This window comes from Bos grunniens, chromosome 6 (genome assembly GCF_055505025.1).
Source record: "Bos grunniens cultivar Pamir isolate PY7600 chromosome 6, Bosgru_T2T1.0, whole genome shotgun sequence".
Classification (NCBI taxonomy): Eukaryota; Metazoa; Chordata; class Mammalia; order Artiodactyla; family Bovidae; genus Bos; species Bos grunniens.
Window position 1 is genome coordinate 96,754,042 of NC_141170.1, and position 20,908 is coordinate 96,774,949.

Sequence of the window (20,908 nt, forward strand, 5' to 3'; positions counted from 1 at the left end):
ATTAATATAAAAAGTGAGTCTTTAATCATATAAATGCCAAGAATCTGATTTTTTAAGTACTGTTTCTTCATTGCTCACCTTACAATCCTATCATGAGAATTAGAACTGGGTTTAGTATTTTATCATGAGAGATTTGCTCATTTTCTACCACTAAGCCAAAAGACACTTTTAAGCTTTTGTTGACAACAGATAATATGAGACACTTATCTATATACCTATATATGGTTATGGTCTTTTCATATGCTGGAATGGCTTTGATTGTACACATTGCTTAATAGCAAGCTCAAAATGGCAGCACTGCTTAGTAGCATGAGGTGGACTAATTCAAGTTATTAAGCTTAAACAGTAACATTCTTAAGTATTCTTAAGAATACTTAACATTCTTAAGTCACAAAAGCATCTCAAGCCAGAGACTGATAAATGAATATGACTTTTGTCTGTATTGTTACTTACAGTCAATAATTCTAACCAAAAGACAATCCCAAGAAACACAGAAAACCACACAGAAGGTCAGGTGCTACTCTGATCTATAGCAAACTTCTCAAAGTATTAATTTCATTCTAGGTACATTATATTGTCTCTAAATTTAGAAAAAAATACTAAAGTAGGTTTGCAAATATTGGCAAACATTAACAATAAACAATTAAAAATGAAGTAAAAAAACTGCAACAGCATATATAAAAGAGAAACATTTAGGAACAAATTTAAGAAAATATGGAAAAGATCTGTAGACTGAAAAGTATTACATATCACAGACACAGCAAATAATTTATAAAAAGATAAACAATGGCCAATAAGCAATCTCATGCTAGTAAGCATGAAAAGATGCCCAATATCTTTATAGTCATTAGGGAAAGGCCATGAAAACTATGAGGCACACGCCCAACAGAATGGTTACCATTAAACACAACAATACTGTGAAGTGTTGGTGAGGATGTGGGGTCACCAGAATTCTTTTAATTTGCTGACAGAAATATAAAATGGCACAACTACTTTGGAAGTCAATCTAGTAAATTTTCAGCAAGTTAAATATATATCTCCCTATGATCCAGCTATTCCATTTAGATATTTACCCTAGAGACATAAAAAAAAAATCTCCATAAAAATATTTGTTTATGAATGTTTACAGCATCGTTATTCAAAATAGCCAAATAGTGAAGAGAATCTAAATTTCCACCAGCAGGAGAAAGTCTAAACAAATTGTAGCCTTTCCAACAATGGAATGCTACCCAGCAATAAGCAGGAGACTAGAAAGAAGACACGGGGTTCCCAGGTGGCGTTAGTGATAAAGAACCTGCCTGCTAATGCAGGAGACATAAGAAACAAGGGTTCAATCCCTGGGTCGGGAAGATTCCCTGGAGGAGGGCAGGGGAACTCACTCCAGGATTCACGCCTGGAGAATCCCACAGACAGAGGAGCCTGGTAGGCTATGGCCCATAGGTTGCAAAGAGCTGGACACGACTGGAGCAACTTGGCACGCACACCCAGAAAGAAGACACAAAAGAGTGTATGCCGTGTGATTCTATTTGTATGAATTTCTACAAGAGACAATGTGATTAAGGTAAAAACCATCAAGATAGTGACTACATGGGGCAGAGGTTAAGATTGGGATTGAGTAGAAAAGGGGTCAAGGGAACATTCTAGGGTGATGTTCCATGTCCTGATGAAAACTCAAAGTCCACAGTAGAGATATTTGTCAAAAGTCATCAGACTGTATACTTGCATCTGTTACATTTATCACATGGCATGTAAGATATACCTCAATAAAACTGTAAAAGTCTAAAATACACAAGGACGAAAACGTACTGCAAAGTACAGTGCTTAATCCTACCATTTCAATGTTTTCTCTTAGGTCAGTCTTCAGTTGTTCCTTTTCTGCTGTAATACTCTCTAACATTTGTTGCAGTTCATTTTTCTCCTGTATCAAAGAAAATATCTTTCTCTGTTGCTCAGTTAGCTCATTATCCTCAGCATCTGTGATCACAGCTTGGGTTTTTGTGGTTTCCAAATTTTGGCTTTTATCTATGCCAACCATCTAAAATATAAATACAGTGAAGAGTTTCTTAGTTAACAATACTTTTAATAATAATAATAAAAACAGCCAACACATATTACTTATATATCAGGCAATATTTTCATATATTGACATACTTAATCTTCACTATAACTTTATGAGGTAGGTACTATTATTATCTCCATTTGACAGATGAGGAAATAATCCCAGAGAGGATAGGTCACTTGCCCAAGGTCACTCAGAGATGAATAACCAGGTTTTGAACCCAATGCTCTGGCTCCAGTGTGTGCTCTTGTGCCTGATCACTAATAAGAACTACCTAAACAGCTGACAGAATGTGGTCCACTGAAGAAGGGAATGGCAAACCACTTCAGTATTCTTGCCTTGAGAACCTCATGAACAGTATGAAAAGGCAAAATGATAGGATACTGAAAGAGGAACTCCCCAGGTCAGTAGGTGCCCAAAATGCTACTGGAGATCAGTGGAAAAATAACTCCAGAAAGAATGAAGGGATGCAGTCAAAGCAAAAACAATACCCAGCTGTGGATGTGACTGGTGATAGAAGCAAGGTCTGATGCTGTAAAGAGCAATATTGCATAGGAACCTGGAATCTTAGGTCCATGAATCAAGGCAAATTGGAAGTGGTCAAACAGGAGATGGCAAGAGTGAACGTCGACATTCTAGGAATCAGCAAACTAAAATGGACTGGAATGGGTGAATTTAACTCAGATGACCATTATATCTACTACTGCGGGCAGGAATCCCTCAGAAGAAATGGAGTAGCCATCATGGTCAACAAAAGAGTCCAAAATGCAGTACTTGGGTACAATCTCAAAAACGACAGAATGATCTCTGTTCGTTTCCAAGGCAAACCATTCAATATCATAGTAATCCAAGTCTATGTCCCGACCAGTAATGCTGAAGAAGCTGAAGATGAATGGTTCTATGAAGACCTATAAGACCCTTTAGAACTAATACCCAAAAAAGATGTCCTTTTCATTATAGGGGACTGGAATGCAAAAGTAGGAAGTCAAGAAACAACTGGAGTAACAGGCAAATTTGGCCTTGGAATACGGAATGAAGCAGGGCAAAGGCTAATAGAGTTTTGCCAAGAAAATGCACTGGTCATAACAAACACCCTCTTCCAACAACACAAGAGAAGACTCTATACACGGACATCACCAGATGGTCAACACAGAAATCAGATTGATTATATTCTTTGCAGCCAAAGATGGAGAAGCTCTATACAGTCAGCAAAAACAAGACCAGGAGCTGACTGTGGCTCAGATCATGAACTCCTTATTGCCAAATTCAGACTTAAATTGAAGAAATTAGGGAAAACCACTAGACCATTCAGGTATGATCTAAATCAAATCCCTTATGATTATACAGTGGAAGTGAGAAATAGATTTAAGGGACTAGATCTGATAGATAGAGTGCCTGATGAACTATGGATGGAGGTTTGTGACACTGTACAGGAGACAGGGATCAAGACCATCCCCATGGAAAAGGAATGCAAAAAAGCAAAATGGCTGTCTGGGGAGGCCTTACAAATAGCTGTGAAAAGAAGAGAAGCGAAAAGCTAAGGAGGTAAGGAAAGATATAAGCATCTGAATGCAGAGTTCCAAAGAACAGCAAAGAGAGATAAGAAAGCCTTCGTCAGTGATCAATGCAAAGAAATAGAGGAAAACAACAGAATGGGAAAGACTAGAGATCTCTTCAAGAAAATTAGAGATACCAAGGGGACATTTCATGCAAAGATGGGCTCAATAAAGGACAGAAATGGTATGGACCTAACAGAAGCAGAAGATATTAGGAAGAGGTGGCAAGAATACACAGGAGACCTGTACAAAAAAGATCTTCACGACCCAGATAATCATGATGGTGTGATCACTCACCTAGAGCCAGACATCCTGGAATGTGAAATCAAGTGGGCCTTAGAAAGCATCACTACAAACAAATCTAGTAGAGGTGATGGAATTCCAGTTGAGCTATTTTAAATCCTGAAAGATGATGCTGTGAAAGTGCTGCACTCCATATGCCAGCAAATTTGGAAAACTCAGCAGTGGCCACAGGACTGGAAAAGGTCAGTTTTCATTCCAATCCCAAAGAAAGGCGATGCCAAAGAATGCTCAAACTACTACACAATTGCACTCATCTCACACGCTAGTAAAGTAATGCTCAAAATTCTCCAAGCCAGGCTTCAGCAATACGTGAACTGTGAACTTCCAGATGTTCAAGCTGGTTTTAGAAAAGGCAGAGAAACCAGAGATCAAATTGCCAACGTCCGCTGGATCATGGAAAAAGCAAGAGAGTTCCAGAAAAACATCTATTTCTGCCTTATTGACTATGCCAAAGCCTTTGACTGTGTGGATCACAATAAACTGTGGAAAATTCTGAAAGAGATGGGAATACCAGACCACCTGACCTGCCTCTTGAGAAACCTATATGCAGGTCAGGAAGCAACAGTTAGAACTGGACATGGAACAACAGACTGGTTCCAAATAGGAAAAGGAGTACGTCAAGGCTGTATATTGTCACCCTGCTTATTTAACTTCTATGCAGAGTACATCATGAGAAACGCTGGGCTGGAAGAAGCACAATCTGGAATCAAGATTGCAGGGAGAAATATCAGTAATCTCAGATATGCAGATGACACCACCCTTATGGCAGAAACTGAAGAGGAACTAAAAAGCCTCTTGATGAAAGTGAAAGAGGAGAGTGAAAAAGTTGGCTTAAAGCTCAACATTCAGAAAACGAAGATCATGGCATCTGGTCCCATCACTTCATGGCAAATAGATGGGGAAACAGTGGAAACAGTGTCAGACTTTATTTTTTGGGCTCCAAAATCATTGCAGATGGTGATTGCAGCCATGAAATTAAAAGACGCTTGCTCCTTGGAAGGAAAGTTATGACCAACCTAGATAGCATATTCAAAAGCAGAGACATAACTTTGCCAACAAAGGTCCATCTAGTCAAGGCTATGGTTTTTCCAGTAGTCATGAATGGATATGAGAGTTGGACTGTGAAGAAAGCTGAGCGCTGAAGAATTGATGCTTTTGAACTATGGTGTTGGAGAAGACTCTTGAGAGTCCCTTGGACTGCAAGGAGATCCAACGGGTCCATTCTAAGGAGAACAGTCCTGGGTGTTCATTGGAAGGACTGATGCTAAAGCTGAAACTCCAATACTTTGGCCACCTCATGCGAAGAGCTGACTCACTGGTAATGACTCTGATGCTGGGAGGGATTGGGTGCAGGAGGAGAAGGGGATGACAGGGGATGAGATGGCTGGATGGCATCACCAACTTGACAGACATGAGTGAGTAAACTCCGGGGTTGGTGATGGACAGGGAGGCCTGGCATTATGCATCATGGGGTCTCAAAGAGTCGGACATGTCTGAGCAACTGAACTGAACTGAAACAGCTATAGATATAACAATTATCTTTATGTATGATGGGTTAACCCGATTTTCTGAAAAAGTAAGCTACTTTGGGCTCTATCATTTTATTTCTTTCCTTAAAAGCTGGAAATCATTCCCTATTCCCAATAAGAATATTCCCAACTTTCATTTTCAGAAGTAGTGCATACTTACTTACAATGGTAAGTATGCACCATTGTAAGTATACATGTAGAGGGAAAAGTAATTTTGGTAGAAATATATCTCACATTATAACAGTATAATTCATCTTTTCTCAATATATAATTTTCAATTACTGCTTAAGAAAAGCATGTTATATAAATTCATTTATCCATAATAAGTCTTAACCAAATGTAACTTAAAATGTGAAGTCCCTGGTAAAAGGAGACTAAGACTAACATCACAATTGTTGGCATGAAATTGGAGTTGACTCATTGGAAAATACTCTGATGCTGGGAGGGATTGGGGGCAGAAGGAGAAGGGGACGACAGAGGATGAGATGGCTGGATGGCATCACTGACTCGATGGACGTGAGTCTGAGTGAACTCCAGGAGTTGGTGATGGATAGGGAGGCCTGGCATGCTGTTATTCACGGGGTCGCAAAGAGTCGGACACAACTGAGCGACTGATCTGATCTGATATACCTTTATACTAGTCTAATAAATATTCAACTCCATACTGGTCACATATGTCTTTAAAGGTTTTTATAAAGATCTATAATTAATGTTAGAAAAAAATCTGAAAAATAAAGAGAAAAAATATCATCAATATCACAAACACAACCACTATTAGAATTCTGGAATATTTCATCCCAGTGTTTTCCATTAACTTTTTAAAAACATAGCAATCATAATTAATTTACATATATAGGATTCATTGTAGCTTTTCTTTTTCATGTAGATCATATGCATTTTCCCATACTATTATGTAAACTTCAAATTAGTATTTTTAGTAGTTTCTTTGTTCTCTAGAGTGGATAAGGACAAACCATCCTTTGTTTAGTTACCCTCTTAAGTGCTGGCAATACTCATGAGCTTCTGACAATGTTGCACACCATGGAGCTAACTGTATGAGAACTTAAGGTGGGGAACATATAGCCTTTGGGAGCAGTTTGTCAGATACTATAATTCGCACTCCTGAATTTTTGCTGCTACTGCTAAGTCACTTCAGTCGTGTCCGACTCTGTGTGACCCCACAGACGTCAGCCCACCAGGCTGCCCCGTCCCTGGGATTCTCCAGGCAAGAACACTGGAGTGGGTTGCCATTTCCTTCTCCAGTGCAGGAAAGTGAAAAGTGAGAGTGAAGTCGCTCAGTCGTGTCTGACTCTTAGCGACCCCATGGACTGCAGCCCACCAGGCTCCTCCGTACTGGAGGCAAGAGTACTGGAGTGGGCTGCCATTGCCTTCTCCATCTGAATCTTTACTCCTAAACAAAGAAATATCTACAAAGACAAAGAAGATAGAGACAAAGTATTCTGATAACCAAGGTACATTTCAAAACTGAACTCAGACTAGGAAATATTTCAGCTACTGTGGTTATGAGTAAAATTTAATTTCTGTAGAGACACACTAGAGAAACTGCATTTCCAAAGAGAGAGACATCAAGTAGGTTGAAAATGGGCACTCCAAGAGGATTTCTGACAGACCTACTAATAGACCTCTGTGGTGCCCAGAACAGAGGGGTCCCAGGAGATTCCTGGACCCTCTCTTTTATCTACATGGGTGATTCCAGCATGAATATGGTTATCACTGGACCAAGGTGATCTCAGCCTTCCCGCCCAGACTTCAAGACCTCTAATAAACAGAATGGTGCCGAAAATTCCATCAGACCCTTTGTCACCATGGAAGCTTCTAGCATGAACATAATACTACAGAAGCCAGGTGGTCCCAATGAGTATAACTTTCCTCACTTCTCATTTATTGTCTCCTCATGTGTGTGTATGTTAGTCATTCTGTCGTGTCTAACTCTTTGTGACGCCATGGACTCCTCTGTCTGTGGAATTCTCCAGGCAAGAATATTGGAGTGGATTGCCATTTCCTTCTCCAGGCCTCCTTCTCATGGGGCACTATGATTGCATTAGTTTTAAAGCAGATATACATTGTTATATCTTATTCTAAATAAACTATTCAAAAAACCTTCCCCTTACGAAAGCAGAAGTTATAAACTTCAAATTAAGGTCAAGAACCTTTGGCCCACGGTTGATCCAAATTACAGACAAACTGAGAACATGAGATAATAGAAGAAGTGAAAGGCCTTAAGCATAGGAGAGAGAAGAGAAAGCTCCTTTTCCAACACCGGAATATTGTGTGTCAGGGCAGAAGGGGAAAAAAGAAGCTAACTTAAACTGTATAAAAATTTAAAACTTCTGTGCATCAGAGGACACAATCAATAGAGTGAAAAGACAACCTATGAAATGGGAGAAAATACTTGCAAATCATAAAACTGATAAAGGGTTAATATCCAAAAAATAGAATTCTTACAACAACAAAAAACCAACTTAAAAATGGGCAAAAACTTGAACAGACATTTCTGCAAAGATAAACACATAGTTTACAAACAGTCTGTGATATTTTGTTTTGGCAGCCCTAGCAGACTAATATGCCTCCCTTTAAAAAAATCACCATTAGCATCCCAATGCATATAATTAAATTTGTAACTGATTGAATAATCAGTTAGGTATTATTTTTTTTAAAGTGGTTTTTCTTCTACAGTCTCAGGGCAAAATGAATCTTACTATCCAGAATAAATTAAGGTAAGATTTAAGCACCTAAGAGTAAAATTAAGGCCCAAACCCTAGAAATAGACACAAACACGATATACAGATTGATTCTATAGCAAACTCAAAACAAACATAAAGTATACAAAATCCAACATAAAACAAATATTTTAGCCATAATAAGCACAGAATCTTTCTCACACTCTTAGAGTTCAGTGAGTTTTGAAGATGTGCAAATCATATCAGGTCTCAGAAAAAAGGTCACCTCAAAATCTGAATTAGTATTTTTTGTCTTTTCCTTTTCAAACTGATGGTAAGCAGTTATATTTGAAGTTATTTCAAAGACATTAGGCTTAAGCATGTAAATTATTCTGAGTTATTACTACTGTGAATAATAACGATTGAGATTACCATTATGTACTTTAGTGTTTGAGGTTAAGGTTATATACTTAAGTGTCAAGGTTTTATGATATCTTTGACCAGAAACACTCCTTACCTTTTCCTGAAATTCATTCCTAGTTTCTTCTAAGTTTTCTTCTATATGCAAATTCTTGGAAGTTTCCTCAGAAATTTTCATTTTTAGCATGTTAATGGTTTCTTGGTGTTGTTTCAAAGACTCAAGCGCATTTCGTAGCTGTTCCTGGGTGTCTATATTCTTTGTCAGAGAAATAGAAAATAATTTTCATTAGAATATGAAACAATGAAAATAATTTTACAGTTACTGCTTGATCGTAAATAATAAATGATGGCTTCTGAAAGAGGCTCTAAGATTTCAAAAGTTCAGTCCAAAACCTTACCATATTTATAGTATCCTGAATGTCACTTTTGAGTTGGTCCCTCTCAGTTTGTAGGCTCTCTTGGAGTTGTTTTTGATCATCTTTTTCTTGGGTTAAGGTTTTTACTTCTACTAATGTTTGTTGAAATTTCTCAGTAATCAGTGTTTTTTCCTTTTCTACCATTTGCAGCCTAGAATCCCTACTTTCTAATTGTTTCTTCAGCTCTTCCACTTCCTTTGATCTTTCTTGATTCTCAGTTGTTTTTTGTTGAAGTTCTTGGGTTTTGTGAGAGAGCTGTAAGATAAGAAAAAATAAATGTGAAAAGCAGATCATTCTGTGACATATATACGGAAGCAAAACCCCAGAACAAAGATCATTTCCCTAGAGGATGTCCTGCACTAACCTCTGCCTTCAAAGCCTCCAAATTTAACCCAAGTTCTTCAGCTTCTTTAGAGAGATTTCCTATTTCTTGATTCAATTTGGCATTTTCTTCAAGGACCATTTTATACTTTTGCTCAAATTCAATACAGTGATTTTTAACATCTTGGAATTCTTGATCAGTGCTTTCACAACTCAACTGGGGAGTTGGTAGATCATTTTTAGTGCTCCCAATTTCTTCAAGTAAACCTTGAATTCTACTTTCCTTATCAACTACTTCAGAAGACAATTTGTCTTTTTCTGATGTTACTATATAGAGCTCTTCAGATTTATCACGTATCTGTGGAAAAGAAAGAAAACTTAACTATGAAAGCAAGATATGATATAGTTGACCAGTTTTGAGGAAAAAAGCTTTCTTTGCCTTACTCCCTCCCCACCAAAGACACTGAAATTAAACAAAGGTTTGATTGAGGAATGGCAATATTTTTCTTGTCATATCTCTTTAACACATACTATCCTGTTTACTTGCAAAGCTTTGCTTTCTAATCTCTGGTTCTAATAAGAATTGCACACAGAAGGATACTCAGTAGAAACACAATCAGGATGTGTCTTTAAATCCTTACCTATCATTTTAAAATGTTTTCTATCTTTCTGATGAGGCAGGCATTGCATGATTTTTCCTAGAATTTTACTTGTATTTCTATTGCTAACAAACTGAATCAAACATTCATAGTCTCTTGCCTGGCACTTTATAATAAATTACGGCAAAATATTTAAGGTACTTCGCCAAGGTTTTTACTTCATGAGTTGTTTTCTTAAAAATATGTTTACCTCTTTCCTTAGCATTTCTACTTCTGAAGGTAAAGATTTCAACTCTGACAGCAAATTAACTTCATTATGCAAAGTTTCATTTTCTTCGACTGCTTTATTCAATTCTTTCTGCAGATGGGTTATTTTTCTTTCCAATTCCATATTAGACAGAAAATCTAGAAAATTTTTAGTAAGTTTAAAACAGCTTGCAATTATTGGGTCAATCTAAATTATGCATGTAGTTAGATTATTTAATCAGATTGTATAAAATTTATTAAAGAAAGAGTCAGTATTGGTAAATAGTTAATCCAATAGTTAATCACCTTGTCCAAGATTGGGTTCAATTTATTTTAGAAATAATTTTTAAACTCTTCTGATTTAATGTCTGATAGAAATGATTTAACGTTTATAAATTCTGATACCAAATGACAGTAACATTTAACATTAAGCAATTAAAAACACCAGAGAATAATGGATTTTTAATCACTGGAATACAGCTGCAAAATCTTTTAGGTATTGTTCTATATAAAGACAGATTTGCAAAGAGGTAAGTCTGAAATGATAAAATACCTTTTGGAACTTTGCCATCTATAAGGGAGGTGAGTTTTGTTATTTCATTAAAAGAAGATTGTAATTCTTTCTCCAGATCAACTTGCATTTTCTTTTTCGCCTCCAACTGACTTTGATATAACTGAGTATCATTTTCCATCTGCTTGCACGTACTTGCAAGTTCTTTCTATTGAGAGAAACACTGTAAATTCACAGAAATGTACTGTGAAATGAATTTCAACTGTTATTGTAAATATTATAAAAATCACTCACCATTTTCTCTTTCAGCTTTAGATTTTCACTTCTAAGAAAGGCTGATTCTCTCTTAGCATCAAGAGCTACAGTTTCGACATCAAGCAGAGTCTGTTTCATTTGTTTTAGGTCTTCAGTGTTTTCCTTTACACATGACAAAAAGGATTTAGTGAAATCTAATTTTGTTAGATTTGGAAAAGCCAATATATACATGTATGTTATTCCTAAGAAATGCAAAATGATTACAATATGCAAATTACCAAATGTATTTTTAGAATTAAGATAAAAATGAATAACATTTTTCATAATAAAAATATTTTAGGGAATTTTAAGGGGTTCAGTGGTTAGGATTCAATGCTTTCACTGCCAGGGCCTGGGTTTGATCCCTGGTCAGGGAATTAAGATCCTACAAACCATGTAATACAGCCAAAAGAGAAAAATTAAAAAAAAAATTCTAGCTATAATGTTTCAAATTATACATGCATCATGTAGAAGTACTATAGTAATTCTGCTATTGTTTAAAAAGGATAACATAATTGTTTCTCACCTAGCCTGTTAAAGTTTTCTATGTATTTTTATTTTTTGCTTTACTTGTTTTTTATGTTTTATTTTGGTCTTGCTGCAGGTCAAATGGGATCTTAGTCCCCCTACCAGGGATTGAACCTGTGCCCCCTGAAGCATAAGTATGGAGTCTTAACCACTGGAATGCTAGGGAAGTCTTTTTTTTTTTTTTAAGTTACTCTCTGCAAAACATGACAGGTGAGTAGTTAATAATTAAAATTAAGGATGTTTAATCACAAATTAAAAAAAAGATAAATAATTCAGTAGAAAAATAGAGAAAGGATATGAACAGGCAACTCACAGAAGAGAAAAAGGAAATGACTGATAAATATGAAAAAAAAATTTAGCTCATTTTTAGAAAGAAGTGGCAGTTTAACATGACTTTAGCCATACATGAATTCAACCATATGTCCTTGGCAAAATATTAATGGGTGCATGCATGAATCAATGAACTGGATGAATAAAGAGAAAGAAATAAACAACAATTAAAAAAATGGGTAGAGTCATCCCTGGCAGTCCAGTGGTTGGGACTCCAAGCTTCCAATGCAGGGTGCCTGGATCTGATCCTTGGTTGGGGAACTGAGATCCCACATGCCATGTAGCACAGCCAAAAAAATTACGAAAAAAAAGGTGGTGGGGGGCGGAATTCTCATTCTATCAATAGACACACCAGGATTATATGAAAGTGTCTGTCTCTCCAAGGCCTTATAACAATAAGAACACTTTCAAAAAGATCATTTGCCATTAACAAAAGGTAATAAAAGAGTACCAACAGAAGATAACAAAAAGTACTCTGAAAAACTCAAATGCAAACAAAAGAAGAACAATAGCAGCTAATAATCTAAAATTTTTGGCTAGAAATTGCTGCCTTTTAAAAAGAGAGTTAAAAACTAGAATTCAACTGATACTTTCTTAAAGTAATCAAGTGAATTGAAAGAAAATAGAAAAAAAAAAGCTAATTCCACCATAAGATTCAGTACTGTTTAATGGCACGATCTTATATGACCAAAATAACCTACAGCTACAGTTTCTGAAAAATATCAAACTGTTAAAACAGTTACTTCATTATAATGAGAATGCATTAATATATATACTAGTGAAATAAAATTAATGTAATTTATGAAATCATGCCCAGTTACATGTTTTATAGTTCTAATTACTAACCAATGTCAAGTGCTTACCTGAAGATACTGATTATATATTTCTCCATGTATTTGTATAAAGCCATTGAAAAAAATTAAAAAAATTTTTAATTACTGATTTTTAATGGAAGTCAGAGACATTACTTTGCCAACAAAGGTCCGTCTATTCAAGGCTATGGTTTTTCCAGTGGTCATGTATGGATGTGAGAGTTGGACTATGAAGTAAGCTGAGTGCTGAAGAATTGATGCTTTTGAACTGTGGTGTTGGAGAAGACTCTTGAGAGTCCCTTGGATTGCAAGGAGATCCAACCAGTCCATTCTAAAGGAGATCAGCCCTGGGTGTTCTTTGGAAGGAATGATGCTAAAGCTGAAACTCCAGTACTTTGGCCACCGCATGCAAAGAGCTGACTCATTGGAAAAGACTCTGATGCTGGGAGGGATTGGGGGCAGGAGGAGAAGGGGACAACAGAGGATGAGATGGCTGGATGGCATCACTGACTCGATGGACGTGAGTCTGAGTGAACTCCGGGAGTTGGTGATGGACAGGGAAGCCTGGCATGCTGCGATTCATGGGGTCGCAAAGAGTCCGACACGACTGAGCGACTGTACTGAACTGAATGGAAGTTCATCACTAACTTGTTTACGTTCGATTGAAGGATAGTATTGTTAACTCTAATTTTTATCCATAAAATGGAAATGATATTAATTGTGCCTCTCTCACAGGATTAAATAAAATACTGTACTTAAAACAACTAGAACAATGCCCAGCACATAGTAGTATACATATTTGCAATGATGATGATAGTATAACTACAAATACTAATGTCAAATGTCAAAATGATGATACAATAAAATAAATCTGACTTTTACCGATGAGTATGACGAGTCCATTTTCCTACTTTCTGACTTCTGAGATTCTATGTATTCCTGTAGCTTCTTAATCTGGTCTTCCTTTTCTCTAAGCAGCTCTACTTTTGAACTTAGTTCATTCTAAAACATTTAAAGGAGAATGAAACAATTTAAATGGGTTTCAATTTTAAGGAATTAAAAAGAACTTACATTTAATAGTTTAAATCAGTAGATAGCAAAATTCAAAGAGTTGAGATTTTAAAAATATAATTCCCTCTATTTTCTGAAATCATATTTAATTACATAGATGTTTTACAGTTTGGGCTCCTTATCAACAGAAATATCAACATAAATGCTCACCTCAAGATCTTGATTATATACTTCTGCATGCTTAACTAAATTCTTTAAGTTGGAAATTTCATGAATTAGTTGCATCTGTAAGAGCATGTGAACAGGCAACAGAGCAAACCAACAGTTAATAAAGCAAAAAAAAAAAAAAAAAAAAGATAGCATTCATTCACCGCTCTAGAATCACCCAACACAGCAAGAAGGACTGGGAAAGCAACTGTTTAAGCTACTGCAACAAAGCACCTCGTTATTTAAAAAGAAACAAATAAAACCCCAAACTCTCCAGCCAAACAAAAAATCCCCAAACCCTACAAAACAAACAAATAAGAAAAAAGAAAAAAAGCCTAAGCATGACCCCAAAATAGCTACGTCATCTGTTAATAAAGCTATAATAATGTCAAAAGCAAATTAGCATTCACCATTTGTAGAAGACATAGTGGTAATCAAACTCTTAAAAAAAACATACTTTTTAATAGATTTTTGTTTTGGGTTAGGTCAGAAACGTATTTATTTTATAAGGTTTTTCTCTCTTTTGATAAATTATCCACCTAGCTTTATACTGGGATACTTTTAATGAGTTGTGACTTGAAATTTAGTTTTGGATTATGACAGTTTTAAGTGGTTCCTTTATAATATTTTACTGTTCACCAAAGCTACAGAGATATGTATGGGATTATGAAATATTACCTTGTTGGTTTATTCTACTGGAAATACTGGAAAGACGGTGTTACTGCTTTATATTGTTCAACTGTCTAAAAGTATAAAGATTACTTAAAGATATGAGAATTTCTTTTGAAGTTTCTTTTTTATTGAAATATCTGCAGCATTAAATATTTAAGTACCAGAAACTTTAGTGTTCAAAACAAGTAAACTATAACAAAGATAAGTGTATTACCTCTTAGAGTTTCTTAATCTTCATAATCAGATGAGTCATTGGTGAGTAAAAGCAACTTCTAGTCAAATATAAGGGGCTTACAAAAATAGCATCTCATTTAAATAAAATTTTCTGGATGAATAACTCAGTCCTATCTAGTTTTAGATTTCAGACTACTGCTAGTTTGACATTTTTCTATTTTAGGTCAGCATTATTCAGTAGAAATATAATATGAACCAAATTTATAATTAAAAATTTTCTAGTAGCCACTATTAAAAGTAAAAAGAAATAGGTAGAATTAATTTTAATATAATTAGCCATGCCGTGCTCACGCTCAGTCGTGTCTGACTCTTTGCGACCCTTTGGACTGTGGCCTGCGAGGCTCCTCTGTCCATGGGACTTTCTAGGCAAGGATATTGGAGTGGGTTGCCATTTCCTCCTCCAGGGGATCTTCCCAACACAAGGATTGGACCCAGGTCTCCTGTGTCTCCTGCACTGCAGGCAGATGCTTTATCCACCAAGCCATCGGGGAAGCCCCTTAATATAATTTAATCTAATAAATATAACTATTATACTTCATGTAATCAGTATTAAATTCATGTAACCTTTCATCTTTTTTTCATACTTAGGTCAGTAGAGACTGGCTCCATTTCGAGTGCTCAGCTGGCACATGTGATTAGTGGCAAGCCCATTGTTCAGCAAAGTTGTAATCTGTATTGTTACAATTTAAATTGGCTGGCTCTTTTACCTTTTCTTCTCTAACTTTTGAGCAAGGAAACCACATTTGACAGAAATGAAGAACTAAATAATTAACTTTAAGTTTTGAAAATATTTAGGAGGAAAAATTCCTTTACTTCTCATTTGAAATTGCTCTTCATTTTAAGTACTGGTTCAGATAAACAGAAAAAGATTAAGTAACTTTTGTAAAGAGATTAGTGTATTCTTCCAATGATGTATTGTTTAAAATGCAGAGAGTAGAGAATGTATATGATATGGTCAAAGTTAATCCACTGCTACATAAAAAATGTTGCATATTTCAGCTGTAATTTTTAGCAGGTGAAATGAAACATTTAATTAACATAAATATCTCTAAGTTGTGAAAATTATAAAATTAAATCAAGCTAAAATTGGTAGAGAAATGAAATTTCTCTTGTTCCCTGATCATGGTAATACTTGACCTTGTTTATTCCTTTCTCTAAAATTACTATTTAAATATCTTTACTACTGTATCTTTACTTGAAAATTACCCACAGCTTTAGTGATTTTTGACAAAACCCTTAGAAGCCAGGACAATGGTCACGTGTCCTAAGGCTGTAATTTGACTTTTACTCCTTTTTGGCTAAACTTTCCCCCAAAATGTAGGTTTTAGAAAATACTTCATTGCTTACAATGAACAGACTTTCATTTTTAGTTTAATATGGAATGGATATTATAAAACTGTCTTTGAACAGATTAAGTTTGTATTACTTAAACTTTTAGGTTACTTCACAGAACCTAGAATTTCAAAGTGTCTCCAAGTGAAAATGAAGAGAATAGGATTATTTACCCCTTTCATGGTAAAAAGGAAAAAAAAAATCAAGCTGTGAGACTGTGTTATTTTTGTAATCTTTCTGTATGTGATTCAATTCGGTGAATTTGTTCACTTTTAGTGATTAATGGAATATATTTATTTAATGTAAGAAAAATTAGAGACATTATTGCTATACTTTGGGTATAAAATTGCCCAAAGTTAATTTTATACCATTTTATTTATAAGATACATATAAAAAATTAGGTAAGATTTTGGCATTAGAAGGGGACTTGAAAAGCTCCCAATTTAACTGCAAGAAGGAAGATATACAGAAAAGTAAGCCCTGAGAGATTTGACGACTTCCTCAAAGCCGTGCCCACAATTCATGCCAGGCTCAAATTGGTGGTGAGCTAATAAATAGCAAAACCAGAGCTTCATTCCAGCCAGTCTGCTCCAGAGACCATGTTCTTAAACACGATACCAGAACTTCCCTCTCAATAAAACTCAGATTACATGTTGAAGTCCACTCTTCTTTTCGTGATGTTTTACATTTTGTGAATTCACAAATTTTAAAACAAGTTCAATGGAACTCTGTGGAGAACTTACAGATTTTTGCCTCTCACACTATACCTATGAAATATAGAAGTAAATATACTACAGTTTGTAGGTAGAACTTGTGGCACAGAATTCTTTTTTCCTTAAGAAAGAAAAACAGGTAAGAAACTATGAAACTGAGAAAAAAGAACTGTGTCCCTCTGGGCTCTCCACACAGAAATCTGAGAAGCCAGCTACAAACTAACTCATATATTTTACCTACACCAAAACACCGACTCTCATTTTTAAGGGGATTCATGGATCATGTTGGGCTTCTCTTGTGGCTCAGCTGGTAAAGAACCCACCTGCAATGCGGGAGACCTGAGTTCGATCCCAGGGTTAGGAAGATATACTGGAGAAGAGAAAGGTTACCCACTCCAGTATTCTGGCCTGGAGAACTGCACGGACTATACAGTCCATGGGGTTGCAAAGAGGCAGACACGACTGAGAGACTTGCACTTCACTAAAGGATCATGTCCCAGGTCTGATAGTAGCTGTGGATTCTTACTCTAGAAAACTGAATATGGACTTCAAAATTCCATAAAATAATTTCAAAATGTTTATGAACTCTAGGTTAAGGACTCTACACTAAGAAATCTCTTGAATCTTTTGGACAGTTTCCAAATCCCAAAGTCTGATGGCTTCTGCATTAGCTTAACATGTAGCCTAATACTACACACAGTTATTTAGGTATATACTTTCTAAAAAAACAAAATTCATTAATAGAAAGTATCTATATATAAAACATTCATCTGGATATTAAAATTCATGTTGGTCTCAGAAGGAAATGGCTATAGTCTAGGCAGCACTTCTCATATGCTCAACAAATTAAATACTTTAATATACAAATTATAAGGAAATAATTTCTTCAAGACAAATCCATCAATAGGCAGATTCACCAAACCTTCCTAAAGATGTTCTTAATTTCTTCTTGTGCATAAGCACAAGAGAAACAAATATGATTTAACTATTTTTAAAATAATATAAATAAATTATTTCTTAAATTCCCTAAATTGTGTATATATGTGGAAAACAGGTACATCTTCAATATCTCAAGTTTAGAAATAAATATTTTTAAGAGAACACTTCCTTTAAACTTGTGTTTTTAGTTTAGTTTCACATTTCCACACTCTTTACCTCTTGATCTTTCTCTGCTTTTCTTTCTAGAGCTTCAAATTCATCCAAATCATTCTTTTCTTTTAATTTCAATTCCATTTCTTCATTTTCTCTTCTTAAATGTTCATAGTCTAGTACGAGGTTATCATAGTTAGCACGAAGTGAATTCAATTCACTTTCTAAGTTTTCCTATTGTAAACAAAACCAAAATTTCAAGTTAGAAGTCTAATCATATATTCTTTGTTTTCTTAACTAAAATTTAGATTAATCAAATAATTAATTTAACTTTGAATCATTTGGTGGTTCAGGCCATTTTCTTCTTCAATATCTTTTTAACAGTCCAGCTTGATACAGAGTAAGATAAAGGGTCTGCAATTTTGGTAAACTAACTCAGAATAGAAGAAGACTATTTTGAAAAGGTTAGGATGAAAAAAAAAAAAGGATCATATAAACCAATGCTCTTCCTGTTCCTGACTGGAAAAGTCGAGTCAAAAGTAGGAGGTAGGGCTCATAAAATGGAATACAGGTCTTTAAACTCGTTAGTTATAAAGCTGATAATTTAACTGTCCATTTGTCTGACTACTATTTTATTTCTCAGGTATCTCTGAATTTAAGAAGTGAAACAGATTATTGATCTTTAAAACTCTAGTGGCTGCTAGGTTTTCCTATATTCAAAAGGGGTCTGTTTCTGCTTTCTACACTGTTTGAGAGTCAAACCATGAGTTAAAAACAAAACTAACATCAAGGATTTTCAAAAAACACTGAACTTCTAGGGTATGTTTTAGGGACATACAAACACTTTGTCTAAATACTTAACTAATTAAAACTAGTTGCAATGATCAGCTAATGGTCATAATAATTCCCAAGAATTACTGCAATTTTCCTCCAAAGTGAAAATAAAATTTTCTTTAATAAATACATTTGTAAAACTATACTTCTTTGAACATTAAGAGCCTAGAAAGTAAATATATAATTTAACTTACTATAGTATTGTTTATACTATTTATTTCTTAAACTCTTGATAAGACAATAGACACTTACTTTTAATTTTCAGTATTATCTGGCAATCTTACCATTCCCTAACATGTATCATTCTTCTAATATACAGCTGAGAATTTTGACACTAAAAGTCAACCCTTTTTATCCCTAGGGGATTATCACTAAGTCACTTGCATCTGACTCTTTGCGACACTATGGACCGTAGCCCACCAGAGTCCTCTGTCCCTGGGATTCTCCAGGCAAGAATACTGGAGTGGGTTGCCAGGGGATCTTCCCAACCCAGGGAATTGAACCTGCATCTCTTAAGTATTCTGCATTGGTAGGTGAGTTCTTTACCACTGGGCTTCCCCTGTGGCTCAGCTGGTAAAGAATCCGCCTGCAATGTGGGAGACCTGGGTTCGATCCCTGGGTTGGGAAGATTCCCTGGAGAAGGGAAAGACTATCCATTCCAGTATTCTGACCTGGAGAATTCCATGGGCTGTATAGTTTATGGGGTTGCAAAGAATTGGGATAGGACTGAGCAACTTTAACTTTCACCTTACCATTAGCACCACCCAGGAAGCCCTAAATGAAACTAAAACTGTTACTGAAATTAATTGAAAGCTAGAAATGTGTTACAACAACAATAAACACCAATAACAAATGAGTTTTAAAAAGAGTAAAAGCATAATGCTCTGTAAAATACACTTAAATTACCTGACTTAGTAGCTTTGTTGCTGGATTCCATTCTATCTCAGTCAATGTATCCAGAGTGTTACTGAAAATATCAGACTCTGAACAGAGAGCTATAATTATAGAGAAAAGAAATTTATCCATAAATATGTTATTAAGCTTCTTAAAACTCAAAGATTAAAAAAATTCTCATTAGAGGTAATAAACTCAAACTAATATGTACTTACTATATGAATGAGAAGAATACATTAAAAACAGATATGAACATTTGTATTATTGTGTGAATTAAGATCACTGGTTAGAATAAGTGATAAAATACACGGATCCTTAGTACAGTATAGGTAAAAAGGACAAATTCTAAATTTGAGATTTGATTATTTTAAGTGGATTTAAAAATGCCCCTAAGAGAAATAACAGCATATGAAGCAACTGACAAAGAATTAATCTCAAAAATATACAAGCAGCTCATGCAGCTCAATTCCAGAAAAATAAATGACCCAATAAAAAAATAGGCCAAAGACCTAAACAGACATTTCTCCAAAGAAGACATACAGATAGCTAACAAACACATGAGAAGATGCTCAACATCACTCATTATCAGAGAAATGCAAATCAAAGCCACAATGAGGTATCATTTCACGCCAGTCAGAATGACTGCTATCAAAAAGTCTACAAATAATAAATGCTGGAGAGGATGTGGAGAAAAGGGAACCCTCTTACACGTTGGTGGGAATGCAAACTAGTACAGCCACTATGGAGAACAGTGTGGAGATTCCTTAACAACTGGAAATAGAACTGCCATATGACCCAGCAATCCCACTGCTGGGCATACACACCGAGGAAACCAGAGTTGAAAGAGACATGTGTACCCTAGTGTTCATCGCAGCACTGTTTACAATAGCCAGGACATGGAAGCAACCTAGACGTCCATCAGTAGACGAATGGATAAGAAAGCTGTGGTATATACACACAATGGAATATTACACAGCCATTAAAAAGAATGAGGTGGATGAAACTAGAGCCTATTATACAGAGTGAAGTAAGTCAGAAAGAAAAACACCAATACAGTATACTAACGCATATATATGGAATTTAGAAAGATGGTAACGATGACCCTATATGTGAGACAGCAAGAGACACAGATGTAAAGAACAGACTTTTGGACTCTGTGGGAGATGGCGAGGGTGGAATGATTTGAGAGAACAGCATTGAAACAAGTATATTATCATATATGAAATAGATCGATAGTCCAGGTTCGATGAATGAGACAGGGTGCTCAGGGCTGGTGCACTGGGATGACCCTGAGGGATGGGATGGGGAGGGAGGTGG

The 20,908-nt window shown here is 35.6% G+C and overlaps 1 protein-coding gene across 13 annotated transcripts in view; it reads right to left on the reverse strand.

The window, feature by feature from the left end:
• Nucleotides 1–20,908, reverse strand: part of CENPE (centromere protein E) — an 81,727-nt gene that overhangs the window by 36,636 nt on the left and 24,183 nt on the right. For 7 of the 13 annotated variants that reach the window (XM_086406866.1, XM_086406861.1, XM_086406862.1 and 4 more), the window contains exons 15-25: nt 19,604–19,692; nt 17,930–18,097; nt 13,827–13,901; nt 13,488–13,607; nt 10,936–11,058; nt 10,684–10,849; nt 10,135–10,289; nt 9,329–9,643; nt 8,947–9,219; nt 8,646–8,804; nt 1,832–2,035 (exon numbers count right to left, since the gene is read on the reverse strand). In XM_086406866.1, coding sequence (XP_086262992.1) covers nt 1,832–2,035; nt 8,646–8,804; nt 8,947–9,219; nt 9,329–9,643; nt 10,135–10,289; nt 10,684–10,849; nt 10,936–11,058; nt 13,488–13,607; nt 13,827–13,901; nt 17,930–18,097; nt 19,604–19,692 — 1,847 coding nt within the window. The remainder of the gene's footprint in view (nt 1–1,831; nt 2,036–8,645; nt 8,805–8,946; nt 9,220–9,328; nt 9,644–10,134; nt 10,290–10,683; nt 10,850–10,935; nt 11,059–13,487; nt 13,608–13,826; nt 13,902–17,929; nt 18,098–19,603; nt 19,693–20,908) is intronic. The other 6 variants (XM_086406864.1, XM_086406870.1, XM_086406859.1 and 3 more) reach the window with 3 other exon arrangements.